The following is a 15675-nucleotide window of genomic DNA, read 5'->3' on the forward strand; positions in this document are numbered from 1 at the left end:
AGTTATTGATTTCTATTTTATGAATTCCATGGCTGCTTGATGTTATTGATCAAGTGAATGGCTCATTGATTGATTGAAAACATTAAAACATTCAAAACCTCCCTCTTCACTGACTCTTGTGTTGATCAAGGTGATTGTAGTTTGGCATTTTTCATCAGTTTTTATTTTTATTTTGTTGTGACTTTTTGTTTTCGATCGTGGTTCAGTTGTAATCCGTTTGTAGAGTTTTGGTTAGCAATAATGACCTCGGTGTTGACTGACTTATTGATTGTGTTGACTGGCCTGCTGATTGGCTCAGGACCTGTTTGGGAAGCGGGACTTCCTGCCTCAGAGCGACATGATCAAGTGGTTCGCCGAACATTTCTGCAGTAAGGAGCGACTCAGCGAGCTGTGTGGGAACATCTTCTTCGTCCTCTGCGGCTACGACGAGAAAAACCTCAACGTGGTTCGTATCAGCTCCTTTTCACTTCCAGATTAAAAGTACAAGTGTGCAATAAAACAAGTGTCCATAAATAAATAAATAAATAAATAAATATATATATATATATATATATATATATATATATATATTGTAACTTATATAACTTGATTAGCTGACGAGTGGATCAACAGAAAACGAGTCCAGTGAAGTTTCAGGGTCATTTTTCCAGTAAAAACACCCCCTGTCTGATGTCAGTTTAGGATTATCTTCCTTTTCTCCATACATATCTTAATTAATACATTGTTGTTGTTGTTGTCGTTGTTGTTGTTGTTTTGGCTGCTGCTCTAAAAGTATCACAAAAGAAAACAGTCAGTAGATTTAGCAACAATGAAAAGTTCATTAGTTGAAAAAGTTATTGGTTGGACTAGTTGGTAGCCTAAAGTTTTCTGTGGAGATTATTTCATTCCTTCGTTTTCTTGCTGTGAGACAAACACAAACACCAGCTGATAACCAGTAACAATACGGGCATCTGGCTCCGCCCCCTTTCAGTTTACCATGAAAATGAATAGAGGACGAAAGGTAACTCAACACAAAGTCAGTTGATCTATAAGTTACCAATAAATACCAATAAATCATAAATCACAGTCCAACAGCATGTCTGATCCCACCAGAGTTCTGGGCACGGTGTTCAACTTCTTCCACATCACACCCTCACCTCAGTGTCACACACACACACACACACACACACACACACACAGCTGTGGACAGGCAGCGTAACACCGTCTGTCCCTCTGCTCTGCGTCTCAGCCGAGCTCATCCTGATGTTTTGGATTTTGAAAAGACAAAAAGTGTTTTTGTAACGCAGCGTCCATGTTTGTCTGCAGACTCGGACCCCCGTCTACACCACTCACTGTCCTGCCGGGACCTCCGTGCAGAACATGGTGCACTGGGCCCAGGTGACACACACACACACACACACACACACACACACACACACATGCATACATGAAATGGATATGAGTAGAACTTGGTTTTGCATCGAGGATTCAACAGTTAATAAAGGGCTGAGCTGAATAACTTTATTGACACTTCCATCATGACAAAACAAGGTAATTCAAATTATTTGGCTCAGTTCCATCTGCTGTGCATCTGATTCTGTTTCCACAGCACCGACCTAAACAATTTAAAAGTGTTTACTCGTCAGTTTTTGAGCCTGTGTTGTTTTAAATAAAGTTTTGTGTTTGCAGCTCGTGAATGCAGGGAAGTTCATGGCGTACAACTACGGCAGAGCAGGAAACATGGCTCACTACAACCAGGTGAGCTACACATTTTCCTAACATAATAATGTTGTTATAACTCCTCTGAGCTGGCAACTGCATGGTGCTGTTCACCCCGAGCTCCTCTAGAGGCAGCGCCGTCCTGTGAGAATTACAAAAATACAATAATTAACATTTTTATATATAACGGCACCTCAAACAGAATTGCAAAGTGACACAAAGTACAGTAGAATCAGTCATGACAACACAAACACATATTAAGTAAAAGAGAAAAAACAAGGGGGTGAAAATGATGATAACAAATAAAAGGTAAAATAAACGGATGCAGTCATAAGAACATTAGGGATCGAAATCAGCAGGATCTAAAAGGCTGCAGGGTGAAGGAACCCTTAAAGAAAAGTTTTAAAAAAGAGAAAAAGTGAAAAAAAAAAACTTGAAACTCAGGTAAAACGTTTCAGTCCTGACGATAAAAACACATCAGCAGCCGGCACCTCGGCACACGACTTCCTGCAGGTCTGCTCACACTCCACCAGCAGGAAGCAAGCTAACAGTGACACCTGCTGGAGACCAACAGCCACTACAACATGGATTACTTTGAATTTATGAGCTGAGAGACGAGCAGAATAATCTCTGTCCTACAGAAACACATTTTAGTGTCATTGTTTTCAGGTCCAGACCCGCAGAGTGACCTTTAGCCTCTTTTAGAATAAAGTTGAACTCCTGTAAAATAAAACTTAACCCCTTTAGGATAAACATAAGCCTGTTTTGAGTGAAGTGTGGCATCTTGGAAGTTTGGCTCCTTCAAAATAAAGTTGAAACCCTTGAAAATGGAAGTAGAGCCTGTTCAGCGAAGCTCCCGTAAAATAAAAAAGCTGAGCCTCTTTAGAATGAACTTTGACCCGGCTGGAGTGGAGTTCAGCCGTCAGTAAACGGATCCGTGAAGGTCCTCTGGGACGCCGCGGGCCTCCCGTATGTTTGGGAATATGATTTTTCCCCACGCTGAGGCTGGTACCTGAACCTGTCCTGCTGTTCTTCAGTCCACGCCTCCGGAGTACCACGTGAGGGACGTCAAGGTTCCCACCGCCGTGTTCTCCGGGGGACAGGACACGCTGGCCGACCCCAAGGACGTGGCCGTCCTCCTCACACAGGTCAGTCCACACACACACACACACACACACACACACACACACACACACACACACACACACAGTTTTCTGGGGTCGAGGGTCAGAGACAAGAGACGAAACAAACCTTTTTAAATTCTGTCAGCCATAAAACCTGTCTCTCTCTCTGCCTGCCTGTCTGTCTGTCTGTCTGCCTGCCTGTCTGTCTCTCTCTCTGCCTGCCTGTCTGTCTCTGTCTGTCTGCCTGCCTGCCTGTCTGTCTGTCTGTCTGTCTGCCTGTCTGTCTGCCTGCCTGCCTGTCTGTCTGTCCTGTCTGTCTGTCTGCCTGTCTGTCTGTCTGTCTGTCTGTCTGCCTGTCTGTCTCTCTGCCTGCCTGTCTGTCTGCCTGCCTGTCTCTCTGCCTGCCTGTCTGTCTGCAGGTGTCTAACCTCACCTTCCATAAGCACATTGAGCACTGGGACCACCTGGACTTCATCTGGGGTCTGGACGCTCCGCAGGAAATGTTCCACGACATCCTGAAGCTGCTGCAGCAACACCGCTGAGTGTGTGTGTGAGTGTGTGTGTGTGTGTGTGTGTGTGTGTGTGTGTGTGTGTGTGTGTGTGTGTGTGTGTGTGTGTGTGGTGTTCATTTCTTCAGACCTGGATGGCGTCTGTTGTTTAACACTTGAACTCTGTTTACGCCTCCTGGTCCAGTTCAGGGTCCGTGGCCCGGCGGAGGGTCACGTGTGTGTCTCACCTGTCGTGCAGGTGTTGTGTGGGTGTGTAGGGCTCGCTGGGCTCGGGGCGTGGTCACACCTGTCGTCCGCTCGCTCACCTGCTCGCTCGCAGCTTCGGCTCCGTTCGGCTTCACGCGGCGAACACCAACGTGTGGAGCTGTCAGCTGATTGGCCGGACTGACATCACCGGCTCTCGTTAGCGTCCAAAAACAGTGAACTCGCCCTTTAATGAAGCGGCTCGTTAGCGTTAGCAGCTAGCGGGTGGACCTGGACGCTAACGAGCCGCTTCTGTCTGTCATTAAAGGGCAAGTTCACTGTTTTTGGAACTTACAGATTATCATCATCCTCATTTCAGCGCTCGCTTCAGTATTGATCCTGATATGGATGAGCTTCAGTATTGATCCTGATATGGATGAGCTTCAGTATTGATCCTGATATGGATGAGCTTCAGTATTGATCCTGATATGGATGAGCTTCAGTATTGATCCTGATATGGATGAGCTTCAGTATTGATCCTGATATGGATGAAGCGGCTCCAGCGAGCTCGGCGAAGCGAGGCAGGTGTGAAAAGGACCTGAGTGACGGCCTTATAACTCTGAATAAAAAATAACGAGCTGGAGTCTGGAGTCTCCACGCGTTTCACCACCAGCAAAAAAAACAAAAAAAACATACCAAGTTCTTCTCAAACTGTAATCCTGATTTTTAGAAAAACTGATTTGATGTTGAAATCAGTTTGCTGGAGTGATTTCTCTCTGATTTTTTTTTTTTTTTTGGCAGCATATCAAAAGCCAAAGATCATATACTTGTAGTCTAATGCCTGAATGCAACAGATGCAGTAATCTTTATGTTTTATCATTTTATTTCCAGTGATTGTGTATTGAAATATTTTAAGGATTGAGGCACTGCAGGGTTTTTAAATGATTCTGCCTCTCAGTGTTTCTGTTCCTGTGCCTTTGAGCAACCACGTACCTGAAATATGAAATCATGTTTTATTTCTGAGCTGTGATCTGAATGTTGTTTGTTTTTTTTTTTGTCATTTATAAATGATTCCACTTCAGGGCGATGCTGACCTCCTCTGATTTTGTCACAGAGCCGCTGACATCACCTTATTGATCATGTCTCAGAGAGAGTCCGATGATTTGGACTGAGAAATCATGTGTGTCTCATAACAGACGTCTGAAATGATGAGTGATATTTTGTGTTCAGAAGTTCTGAATCTGCAGGTCGGAGAACAAAACCCAGACTTTAGATCACAGAACGTTCCTCTTGGTTCTGTGGATATCAGCTCAGAGTGATGAGGCGAGAACGTCAGCTCAGTCCTGAAGCCATGATTCACCTCTGAAACGTCCTTTTCTAAACTGTGTGCCTACGTCCGACAGCCCGCTCCACTCTGCACTTAGCCCCGAGCTAAGGCCTGCGTTAGCCCCGGGCTAAGGCCTGCTTTAGCCCCGGGCTAAGGCCTCCGTTAGCCCGGGCTAAGGCCTCCGTTAGCCCCGGGCTAAGGCCTCCGTTAGCCCCGGGCTAAGGCCTCCGTTAGCCCCGGGCTAAGGCCTGCGTTAGCCCGAGAACTGTCTTTTCACACCAGAGATGATACCCTGAGGCTTAGCCTAGGGCTAACTAAACCCTGCTCCAAAGTCAGGGCTAAGGTCTGTCATGTGACTGTTAGGGCTAACGTTAGCACAGGGCTAAGGTTAGCACAGGGCTAAGGTTAGGGCTAAATGATGCATCATGGGTAATGTGTCCGTTTCAGCCTCAGTGACTTGACGGATTAAAGTTTATAAAGGTGAAGCATGAACGACTCTGTCGTTCATGCTGAGTCATGCTTTAGATCCGCATGACTCGGGTTTTCTGTTCGTTACTTCCTGAAAACACTAAGTCACTTCCTGTTCCTGTGATCACTCAGACACCACAGAGAGAGAAATGCACCTCTGTTTGTGTTTGTCTGGTAGAATCTCATCTTTTTATTTTGTGTTTTGGTTCATTTTGTCTATTCAGTCATTTCACTAAAAAGACTGAGATTTACTTCAGAGTTTTTTATTTTTGTTGTTTTGTTTTTACTAATTTGTAATTTTCTAATTCGTAGAAACTAAACTTCGGCTAAAATTGGGAAATTTCTGGAATAAATCAGGATCTGTGATTTTAAAAAAAGCCTCGTGGAAGCGTTTTTGTCGACTCAGAAATGATGAATTGTTGCAAACGAATGAAAAAAGGCTCGCAGGATCGACGTCGGACCAAAGAAAAAAGTGTTGAAGTTGATTTTTATGACGTTAAGCTGTGAGACATTTGTTATTATTGCTGCTGCTTTGTAATCACGTTATTAAACTGTCCAATAAATATCACAGATCTTCAATACTGCAGCTGTGAGCCTGGAAAGTGAATGAAAATGAATAAATGAATGTTTCCTGTCATCATTCTGTGTTAAAATGAAGTTTTAGTTTTTAGTTTGCACGACACTCAGAGCAGCTCATGATGCATTTCATTTTTATATCAGGGCTACTTGCTTTGTGTAACAGCATCGTGGTATGTTTATATTTTGGCAGGATTTATAGAAAAGCTAATATCTCATTAATGTTTAAAATCAGAGCAGGGTTTGAATTTGTCCTTTGGATGATAACGATGCACGACACGTGAATAAATAAAAAATCAGCATTTTGGAGCTGAGGAAATATTCAATATATTATTTTATTCTTACAAGCAGAGAATATTGCCTAAATAACTCCCAAACATGTTAAATGAAGGTCAAATAAATACACTGCAAAAATTAAAAATGAAAAATTAAACAAAAAGGTGAGGCAGAAGATTTGATCAATCAGTTGGATGTAAAAACATGAAGAAAGAAGCTTTAATGTGTGACACGTGGAACAACATGTTCAGTGTGTGTCTTGTCACTGGTGGTAGTAGCTGGGCGTGACGGCGAACACGGCGGACACGCCCTCGTACGGCGTGACGACGGGTCGCGACCCCTGCAGCTGCTTGGCGTGGCCCAGGTGTCGGATCCTGTAGGAGCCGGCGGCCGCCTGCAGGGGGATGTGCCACTCCACCGTCACGTTGCTCTGCCGGCCGGAGCCCTTCAGCCAGCGGAACCTGCACACACACACACACACACACACACACACATACAGTCAGCAACGACACACACACACACACACAACAACAGCATAACTCTGCAGCATAACAGCCTCGAGAGTTCACAACTTTTTTTTATTTATTTTTATTGAGTTGACAAGTAATCAGGATGGAACACACACACACACACACACACACACACACACACACACACACAGTCAGCAACAACACACACACACACACACACACACACACACACACACACACACACACACCTGGTCTCCCATGATGCATCAGTGCAGACGACCTCCCAGGTTGATGTTCTGTTGTGGTAAATCTCCACGGTAACGAAGGTTTTGTCTCTCTGACATGAAAAAGGAGACAGAGGTGAGAGAGGAAGGAAGGGAGGAAAGAAGCAAGGAGCAAAGGAAGGAAAGAAGTAAAGAAGGAAGGAAGGAGGGAGAGAAGGAAGGAAGGAAGCAAGGAAAGGAGAAAGTTGGGAAGGAAGGAGGAAAGGAAGGAAAGATAGACAAAAGGAAGAAAGGAAGGAAAGAAGGAAGGAAGGAATTAAGGAGACATGAAATAAGGAAGGAACAAAGGAAAATGAAAGGGAAGAAGGAGGGAAGGAGAGGTGAAAGGAGGGAATAAAGGAAAGAAGCAAGGGAGGAGGAAGGAAAGAGGGAAGGAAGGAACAGAGGAAGGAATTAAGGAGACATTAAATAAAGAAGCAAAGAAGGAAAGAAGGGAAGGAAAAATGAAAGGGAATAAGGAGGGAAGGAGAGGTGAAAAGAGGGAAGGAAGGAATGAAGAAAGAAAGGAGGGAAGCAGGAAAGGAAGAAGAGGGAATGAAGGAAAGAAGCAAGAAATGATAAAAGTGGCTTTATTCCAGATTACAGATGCACTGTTGAGGTGTGTGTGTGCATGCGTGTGTGTATGCGTGTGTGTGTGTGTGTATGTGCGAGTGTGTGTGTGTGTGTGTGTATGTGCGAGTGTGTGTGTGTGTGTGTTTGTGTACCTGGTACTCCTCATACGTAGTGATGTAGTGTGTGTGCATGCGTGTGTGTATGCATGTGTGTGTGTGTGTGTGTGTGTGTGTGTGTGTGTGTGTGTGTGTGTGTGTGTGTGTACCTGGTACTCCTCATACGTAGTGATGTAGTGTGTGTAGATGTTGCTCAGGCCAGAGATCACCACCTCGATCTGGATGAGGTGAACAGGAAGCTGGACTCTCTCTCCATGGAGATCTCCAACCTGGCAACGGATGTGGAATGGCACAACTACGCCAGCGTCTACTCTCAGGACGAGGTCCGCATCCTCAACGCCTGGAAGAACTTCAGTGTGATCTTCAAGAGTTCCATGTCAGCACAGAGTGAAGAGAAAAAGATCCGTCTGGCTGAGATGTTCACCACCTTCTATGAGAACACGGCCACTGAAGGCAGCGTGGCCAGCCTCTACCACTACCTGACCGTCAGGGGCACGTCTCTCAGCAAGAACCTGCTCGACATCCTGACCAGGAAGTCTAAATGTAGCATTAATGACATAGGCATGTACAGCATCTATTTCAACAGCCTGATGTATAGGGGGATGTTCCTCAACCAGGTCTACTGGAGTCTGATGGGTTTCGACCCGTCAGTCAAGGCAGCTGAATACGCCTCAATGATGAAAAAAATCATCAGTGCTGAGAAAACTCGGAGCTGGGAGGAGTTTGGTGAGGCCATGGAGGAGGATTATCGGTCGGCCTCGAAGAAATTCTGGCAAACTGTCCAGCGCCTCAGGAGGGGGAAGCAGTACTCTGCCGACACTGTTTACAGTGCAGGTGGGGACCTGCTGACGTCGACTGGGGATATTGTCGGGCGGTGGAAGGAATACTTCGAGGGTCTCCTCAATCCCATCGTCACGTCTTCCGTTAAGGAGGCAGAGGCCGAGGACCCAAAGGTGGACTCGTCCATCACCCATGCTGAGGTCACTGAGGTGGTTGGTAAGCTCCTCAGTGGCAGAGCGGTGGGGGTGGATGAGATCCGCCCTGAGTATGTCAAGTCTCTGGATGTTGTGGGACTGTCTTGGCTGACACGCCTCTGCAACATCGCGTGGTGGTCGGGGACAGTACCTCTGGAGTGGCAGACCGGGGTGGTGGTCCCTCTTTATAAGAAGGGGGACCGGAGGGTGTGTTCCAACTACAGGGGGATCACACTCCTCAGCCTACCTGGGAAGGTCTACTCGTGCTGGAGAGGAGGATTCGGCCGATATTCGAACCTCGGATTCAGGAGGAACAATGCGATTTTCTTCCCGGCCGCGGAACACTGGACCAGCTCTATACCCTCCGGAGGGTGCTCGAGGGTTCGTGGGAGTTTGCCCAACCAGTCCACATGTGTTTTGTGGATCTGGAGAAGGCATTCGACCGTGTCCCTCGTGGTGCCCTGTGGGGGGTGCTCCGGGAGTATGGGGTCCGAGGCCCTTTGCTAAGGGCTGTTCGGTCCCTGTACGACCGGAGCAGGAGCTTGGTTCGCATTGCCGGCAATAAGTCAGACCTGTTCCCAGTGCATGTTGGACTCCGGCAGGGCTGCCCTTTATCACCGGTTCTGTTCATAATCTTTATGGACAGAATTTCTAGGTGCAGCCGGGGGCCGGAGGGAGTCCTGTTTGGGAGCCACAGGATTTCATCGCTGCTTTTTGCAGATGATGTTGTCCTGTTGGCCCCATCGATGCAGGACCTTCAGCAGGCACTGGGGCGGTTTGCAGCCAAGTGTGAAGCGGCGGGGATGAGAATCAGCACCTCCAAGTCTGAGGCCATGGTTCTCGACCGGAAAAAGGTGGCATGCCCTCTCCGGGTTGGTGGAGAAGTCCTGCCTCAAGTGGAGGAGTTCAAGTATCTCGGGGTCTTGTTCATGAGTGAGGGAAGAATGGAGCGTGAGATTGACAGGCGGATCGTTGCAGCCTCCGCAGTGATGCGGTCGGTGTACCGGTCCGTCGTGGTGAAGAAGGAGCTGAGCCGAAAGGCGAAGCTCTCGATATACCAGTCAATCTACGTTCCTACCCTCACCTATGGTCATGAGCTTTGGGTAATGACCGAAAGGACAAGATCACGGATACAAGCGGCTGAAATGAGTTTCCTTCGCAGGGTGGCCGGGCGCTCCCTTAGAGATAAGGTGAGGAGCTCGGTCACTTGGGAGGAGCTCGGAGTAGAGCCGCTGCTCCTCCGCATCGAGAGGAACCAGTTGAGGTGGCTCGGGCATCTGTTTCAGATGCCCCCTGGACGCCTCCCTGGGGAGTTGTTCCGGGCATGCCCCACCGGGAGGAGGCCCCGGGGAAGACCCAGGACACGCTGGAGGGACTATGTCTCTCGGCTGGCCTGGGAACGCCTTGGGGTTCCCCCCCGAGGAGCTGGCGGAAGTGTCTGGGGAGAGGGAAGTCTGGGCGTCCCTGCTTAGACTGTTGCCCCCGCGACCCGGTCCCGGATAAGCGGCAGAAGATGGATGGATGGATGGATAAAATGGGCATTGGACAAGAAGTACTCCTGGTACAGCTGGGTGGTGGTGGTGTACGACACGAAGCAGGACTACCCTGACAAAACAGATGGTTTCACTGTAATCCCAATGGAGAAGATCACCGTCGCCGTGGGTGAAACTAATATTGGGTCATATGGGACCAGTAGGGACGAAGTCGTTGACTGCATTCCCAAGACAACCTGCGATAACATGTTTGATGAAATCAAAGGAAAAGGCAATGGTTGCCCTTCTCATCACTCCAAATCATTAACTGTAGAGTATTCTGATAGAAATACATTCATATACCAACATATCTATTTTATGTCTTATGTCAAACTGATGCATATCTCTTATGAAAAGAAATCTGCTCTGTTTCCTCCACCCAACCACCAACAAGACTGTTCATGGTACAGTTCATAAACAGGCTCACTCTCCTTGTATTACCCAGGAAGAAAGGATCTCTGCAAATCTTTCACTCCCTGTAAGAATGGTGGCACATGTCAGATGCTGAAGACCTTTTTAAGGTCCATGTAGTGTCATGCTGAGTGTTATGCTGTGTTTTGTGCTGTCTTAATGTGCTAATTTATTGTTTGCTGTGAGTATTATTTAACTGCATGTATAGGTTTAACATTTTATTTGCATGTATGCATTTGGTTGTCTTCAGTTGTAGTTTTGAATGCAGCTTTTTTCTTGATTTCCTTGATTGTCCATGTATGTTAAGTGAACACAGCTGGACACAATTGAACTACTCAGTGCAGACATTGACTGACAGCCACAGTAGCCAATCAACTGTTGTAGACTGGCCACAAGAACCAATGGTGACTTAGGGGAGGGTTTCCCCCCTACCTATATATACAGCCAAGGCATGTTGGGTGTGTGAGTTTTTTTGTTGACAAAGGCCACCTGCCTACGAACCGGGAAGATCCCCAGCAGTCTCCAGGCCGACGGAGGACAGACGCAGGACAGACGCAGCAGTGTATTGAAGGCCTAGTGCACGAAAGGCAGAAGCAGGAGCTTCTGCCCAAAGCTGTGAGTTCCCTCTGCCCAATACACTGTTTGCTGAAATCTGAAACGCTCTGCGTTACCAGAGGAGGTGCACCCTGTGGTTGCAAGGCAGATTGCTGGCTGTCTGTTTGTTTGTTCCAGGATCAACAAGTGCCACCTGGAGGCGTTGGGGAGCGGAAGAGGCCTCATTGAGGAGTGAGAGCAGGCCAAGTAACCGAGGCAGCAGTCCAGTGGGGAAGAGTGACTCTTGGTGGTGTGGGCCAAACCAAGGACGTACTCGGAGCGTAACAAGGAGCCCTGTGGGACAGATTAGTCCATAAGAACTGTTTTACCTCTGCTCTTTTAAAGACCTTCCCATTTTTAAAGACATTTCATTCTCATTGGTTTTATCTTTTCTCTGCCGCCTTGCACAATAAATGTTTATTGTTGCAACTCTTGTGCCTGTGTCTATTAAGTACTGCTCACCCTCGTAAGGAAGAATTCGAACAGTTTTAATATTGGTGGTTTGTAATTACATAGTAATAACCATATTATTACACCACCCTTGTAACAGTAGCATTCAGGAACAGATGACAGGTTCGGATACTCCTACTCATCATCGTTCTCCGATGATGCGGGGTCCTCATCCTGGCTAGACTTCCTCTCAGTCACCAGGCAACGTGACTGCCAGAGTGACATTAGTGTATTGCCGGCAAGACCTGTTCTTGCTGAGAAGAGGGCTTACCAGCACAGAGTTCATGGGAGAAGAGCCTTGGCGACGAATGGGACAGGAAGTGAGCACAGTAAATACAGCGACCCTCATTGCGTCTGCGGAGGTGTTCCTCGGGTGACAGCTTCGTATGACCAATCTGCATGGGTTCCCCAGAATTATGAGAGGGAATGACCAGTTTTGCGTGAGTGGATACTTGAGGTGGTAATATTGGCTCAGAGGGGATAAATTCCTGGCGAGAATACATGGAACGCCAATTGATTCCATCCGCTATCAGCAGCCAACGTGCGAAACTCAATGGTGTAATCTGGTATGCTTCTCCTTCCTTGGCGTAAAGCGACAAGAGCTTTAGCGGCTTCACGACCAGGAGTAACAGTCTGAAAAATCTGAATCAGAGCTCTAGTGAACTAAAGGATAGAGTTGCAAACAACTGAGCGACGATTCCACTCAGCCGCAGTCCAATCCTTGGCAAACTCAAAATGAAGTTCGCACTGAGTTATGAAAGGTCGACAGTCACCTGAGTCCCCGGAGAAATGTTCTTAGGTGGACAGGCGCAAATGTTGATTCTCCGCAGAAGCGCCGGGTGAAGAGAGAAGACCTGGATCTTGAGATTCAGGGTTGTGTGCAGCAGCGCTCTCTTCTGTAGAGACCATAGGGTTGCTGGCGGTGGCGTGCTTTACGTCGCTCCGTCCGCCGCTCGGCATCGTGCTCGCTGATGTGAGGCTGGCGTGCGGCCGCTCGGCCATGAAGCTCCCAGCGCTCAGTTTCTGTGCTGATGTTGATGCCAGAGGAGGTTTGGAGCTCTGCAGGTCCTGAGACGGCAGAGCGTCGGACTCTTTTACGCACTATGAGCCTCGGCTCTCGGCGACCCTGCTCTGTAACTTTACGTGGTGCCGCCCCCTGGTGGCCGAGTCGCTGTGGTTCCTAAACGCTTCCACTTTGCAATAATCCCACTTCCATCTTATGGTGGAATATCTAGGAGGGAAGAAACTTCAGCAGCTGACTTGTTGCAGCGGTGGCTTCCTATAGCAGCACGCTGACCACAGATCAGAGCCTCAGAGCTTAGTGAGCAAACCCCACAGGTATTCTTTTATTGTGTCCAAACTCAACCTGAGCCCCAGATGTTGCTCATCCTCCATCACTACATTACAGTCACGGCCTGAAAGAGCCTGCGTGTTGCCTTTAGCGTCATCACGTAAACTCCAGCACTATACAGGGAGTTGCGCAGAACAGACAGTAGATCCATTATTTTTATTTTTTTTCACATTAGATTTTCACTAAAGTAATGTTGATGTGAATGAACGCGACCCGAACCTGAACAAATTTCTCTCAACCTGCCCAGACCTGACGGGGTTTGGGTCGGGTATCCACAATCTAACCCAAATCTGTAAAACCAGCTGCAAATACCAACACCATCATCATCATCATCATCATCATCATCATCATCACTATCATCATCATCATCATCATCATCATCATCATCATCATTACTACCATCTGATACCAGACACCTCGCCGGACAGCGGCAGTTCCAGCCATAGCAATTAAGGTTAGAGTAAAGTTTGACCATATAAAATCAGGTTCACTTAGCAATAAAATTCTTATTTACTTAACCCTCGTAAAGCCTTAAGGGTCAAAACGACCCGAGCGTCCGTGAGTCTTTTTTCTGGGGTCCTGCGGTGCGTTCAGGGCCGAGGCCGAGGGATCCGGGGGCATGGGGGAGCGCTGGAGGCTGCGACCGCCGCTGCAGAGTGGGTGAGGCATGGGTGCACCGCAGGACCCCGGAAAAAAGACTCGCGACGCTCGGGTCGTTTTGACCCCTTAAGGTTTTACGAGGGTTAATTAAAAAATAATTAAGTTATTGCGATACATTCTAATTTGAGGGATGAGCTTTGTTGTGAGATGACTACATGGTAACTCAGGCGTTAAATATGTAAGGCACCGCCTGCTGTGCTCTGTCTGTCTCGGCAGCCTCATTCATTCTAATAATAATGACTCCTGAAGGAACTTGGCTGGGGGCGTTTCAAACTTTTCCATGTTCTGGGAGCCCAAGTGGACTTTCTCTGAGCAAAAACATGACAGAAGGGGATCAGCAAATGAGCATAAAATTAGCAGAACATAAAATATAAAAATTACCAGCAAAATTGCATGCATGTATAAATAAAGAAGTACTGAAAGAAACCCTTATTACTCATAACTAAAATGACATACTGAAAGATCAGATTGTTGTTGCCGGATTAGATTCTTTGTGAGAGGCGTCTGGATGAAGCACGAGCCACTAAACTTTTCCTCATTTTGCCGAGGACCCCTGGTGGTCTGTTTCAGGGAGGCACTGGACCCGGTTACACCACCTGGAACCAGGTCAATGCTTTGGCATGAAAGGTGCTGCCGTTTCCTTCCCAGCGTAAAGTCAGCGTGAGCTTTGTTCTTTGGGATCACTGCATGGTAACTCAGGTGTTAGTGAGTGACTTTTAGTGTTATGGGCTCAGAAACTGTTGCTTTCCAGTGGGACCATCCGACTTTTTCTCATATTTTGGTGGATTACTGTCTAACTGCTTGTCACAAGTGATTCACTGCAGAAAGTCAGTCTCATTCTCCTGAAACTCGTCAGTTTGCCAAGTGAGTGTCTGTTCTCATCAGGCCTATAGGATCTATAGGGTCATGGAAACCATCAGCTTCATTGTTGCCCGTTGCTTTGATCAGGTTTTAGAATGCTGCCAGTCAGGTGCTGTGGCGTTCTCTTGTACTTTGTCATCTGTTGCATAAAGTGTCTATGTGGAACATATCCAAGCCACAAAACTTTGATATGCTCTGCAAATTACAGCCGAGAGCCTCTTCGACATGACAGATAGGATTGCAGACGTAAGACGTCAGCGGTATTCATCCCAGCTTAACGTCAGTGCCTGTGGCGGTGTGATGTTGGCATCAGTCCTCACTGTTCTCTCCACAGACGCTGGATGACAGCCAGGCCACAGGATGAGTGAGAGGAATGAGGGCATGTGGTTGGTACATTAGGCTTAACTTGTGTTAGGCAATAGCAAGAAGTGTAAAAAAAGAAAAGATAAAAACTGATAAAGGGAAAAAAAACAGATGCATATTGCTAAAAGGGTTAATTTATGGAACTACTGATGAGGGGAAAAAAAGGAGGGGGGCAGCGCTGTATTTTTGATAAAGTCAGTACTTGGTCAATTAAATAAAGTATTATTCACTTTCAAGAACAAAATATTTCTGAGTCCAAATGTTTGAACAGTGACTACCATTGAAAAACATGCTTCAATTTATTTGATTATTATGTTTTGTTTTGTTCACGAAACTGAAACTGAGGAGGACAAATCACCCCACAGATTTTTTTAATTAAAAAGTAAGTAAGTAAAAAGAAAATCCTCCAGCTTACCTTTACTGCTGTCTGCTTTGGGTGATGCGACTTCACTTCATGTTTAATTACATCTGTCACCTGGCTCATATTTTGCATGCTCTCTATAGACAAGTTTACGCACCAAACCCCGGGGGGCGCCATTACTCTACAAAAATGCACTTCATTTCCGCCGGAAGTGGTTTGCGCAGCGTATGCCGGTGTAAACAAACTTCCATGCTAACGCAGCTTCGTCTGGACATGTAGCTCGCTGCTCGTGAGGTTTCAATTTTAACAATTATGTCCTTACAATGGGAACACAATTCAACCACCTTGACTGTTTGTGTGAAAATAAAAGTTTATGTAAATGTAAAAATGTAATATCATTTCATTATTGCACTGAACTACGATCATGAATGCTAGGCCTTATGTTCCTTAGTGTAACAGTTTCTTTTAACACAGTTCATCATTCATAGTAAGCTCATGCTGTACATTAATAACACTGGATGAATGAATTGCTTTG

General features: G+C 46.7%; 2 protein-coding genes across 3 annotated transcripts in view; one reads left to right on the plus strand and one right to left on the minus strand.

The window, feature by feature from the left end:
• The window catches only part of lipf (lipase, gastric), a 944109-nt gene that overhangs the window by 15120 nt on the left and 913314 nt on the right, over window positions 1–15675 (plus strand). Inside the window, exons 7-11 of one of the 2 annotated variants that reach the window (XR_003930077.1) lie at window positions 299–445; window positions 1306–1377; window positions 1669–1737; window positions 2736–2846; window positions 3242–5211. Coding sequence is in view for 1 of the 2 variants with exons in the window: in XM_030078009.1 (XP_029933869.1) it covers window positions 299–445; window positions 1306–1377; window positions 1669–1737; window positions 2736–2846; window positions 3242–3364 (522 nt within the window). In the remaining variant the exon portion in view is untranslated. Of the gene's footprint in view, window positions 1–298; window positions 446–1305; window positions 1378–1668; window positions 1738–2735; window positions 2847–3241; window positions 5982–15675 lie in introns of those variants that run through there. The other variant, XM_030078009.1, reaches the window with a different exon arrangement.
• On the minus strand, window positions 6424–7810 carry LOC115378276 (neutral ceramidase-like; the record flags this gene model as incomplete). The annotated part of the gene is made up of 3 exons (XM_030078466.1): window positions 6424–6622; window positions 6880–6968; window positions 7733–7810. Coding segments are annotated over 3 exons (366 nt in total), but the record flags the coding sequence as incomplete, so codon positions are not given.

This window comes from Myripristis murdjan, chromosome 19 (assembly GCF_902150065.1).
Source record: "Myripristis murdjan chromosome 19, fMyrMur1.1, whole genome shotgun sequence".
Taxonomy (NCBI): Eukaryota; Metazoa; Chordata; class Actinopteri; order Holocentriformes; family Holocentridae; genus Myripristis; species Myripristis murdjan.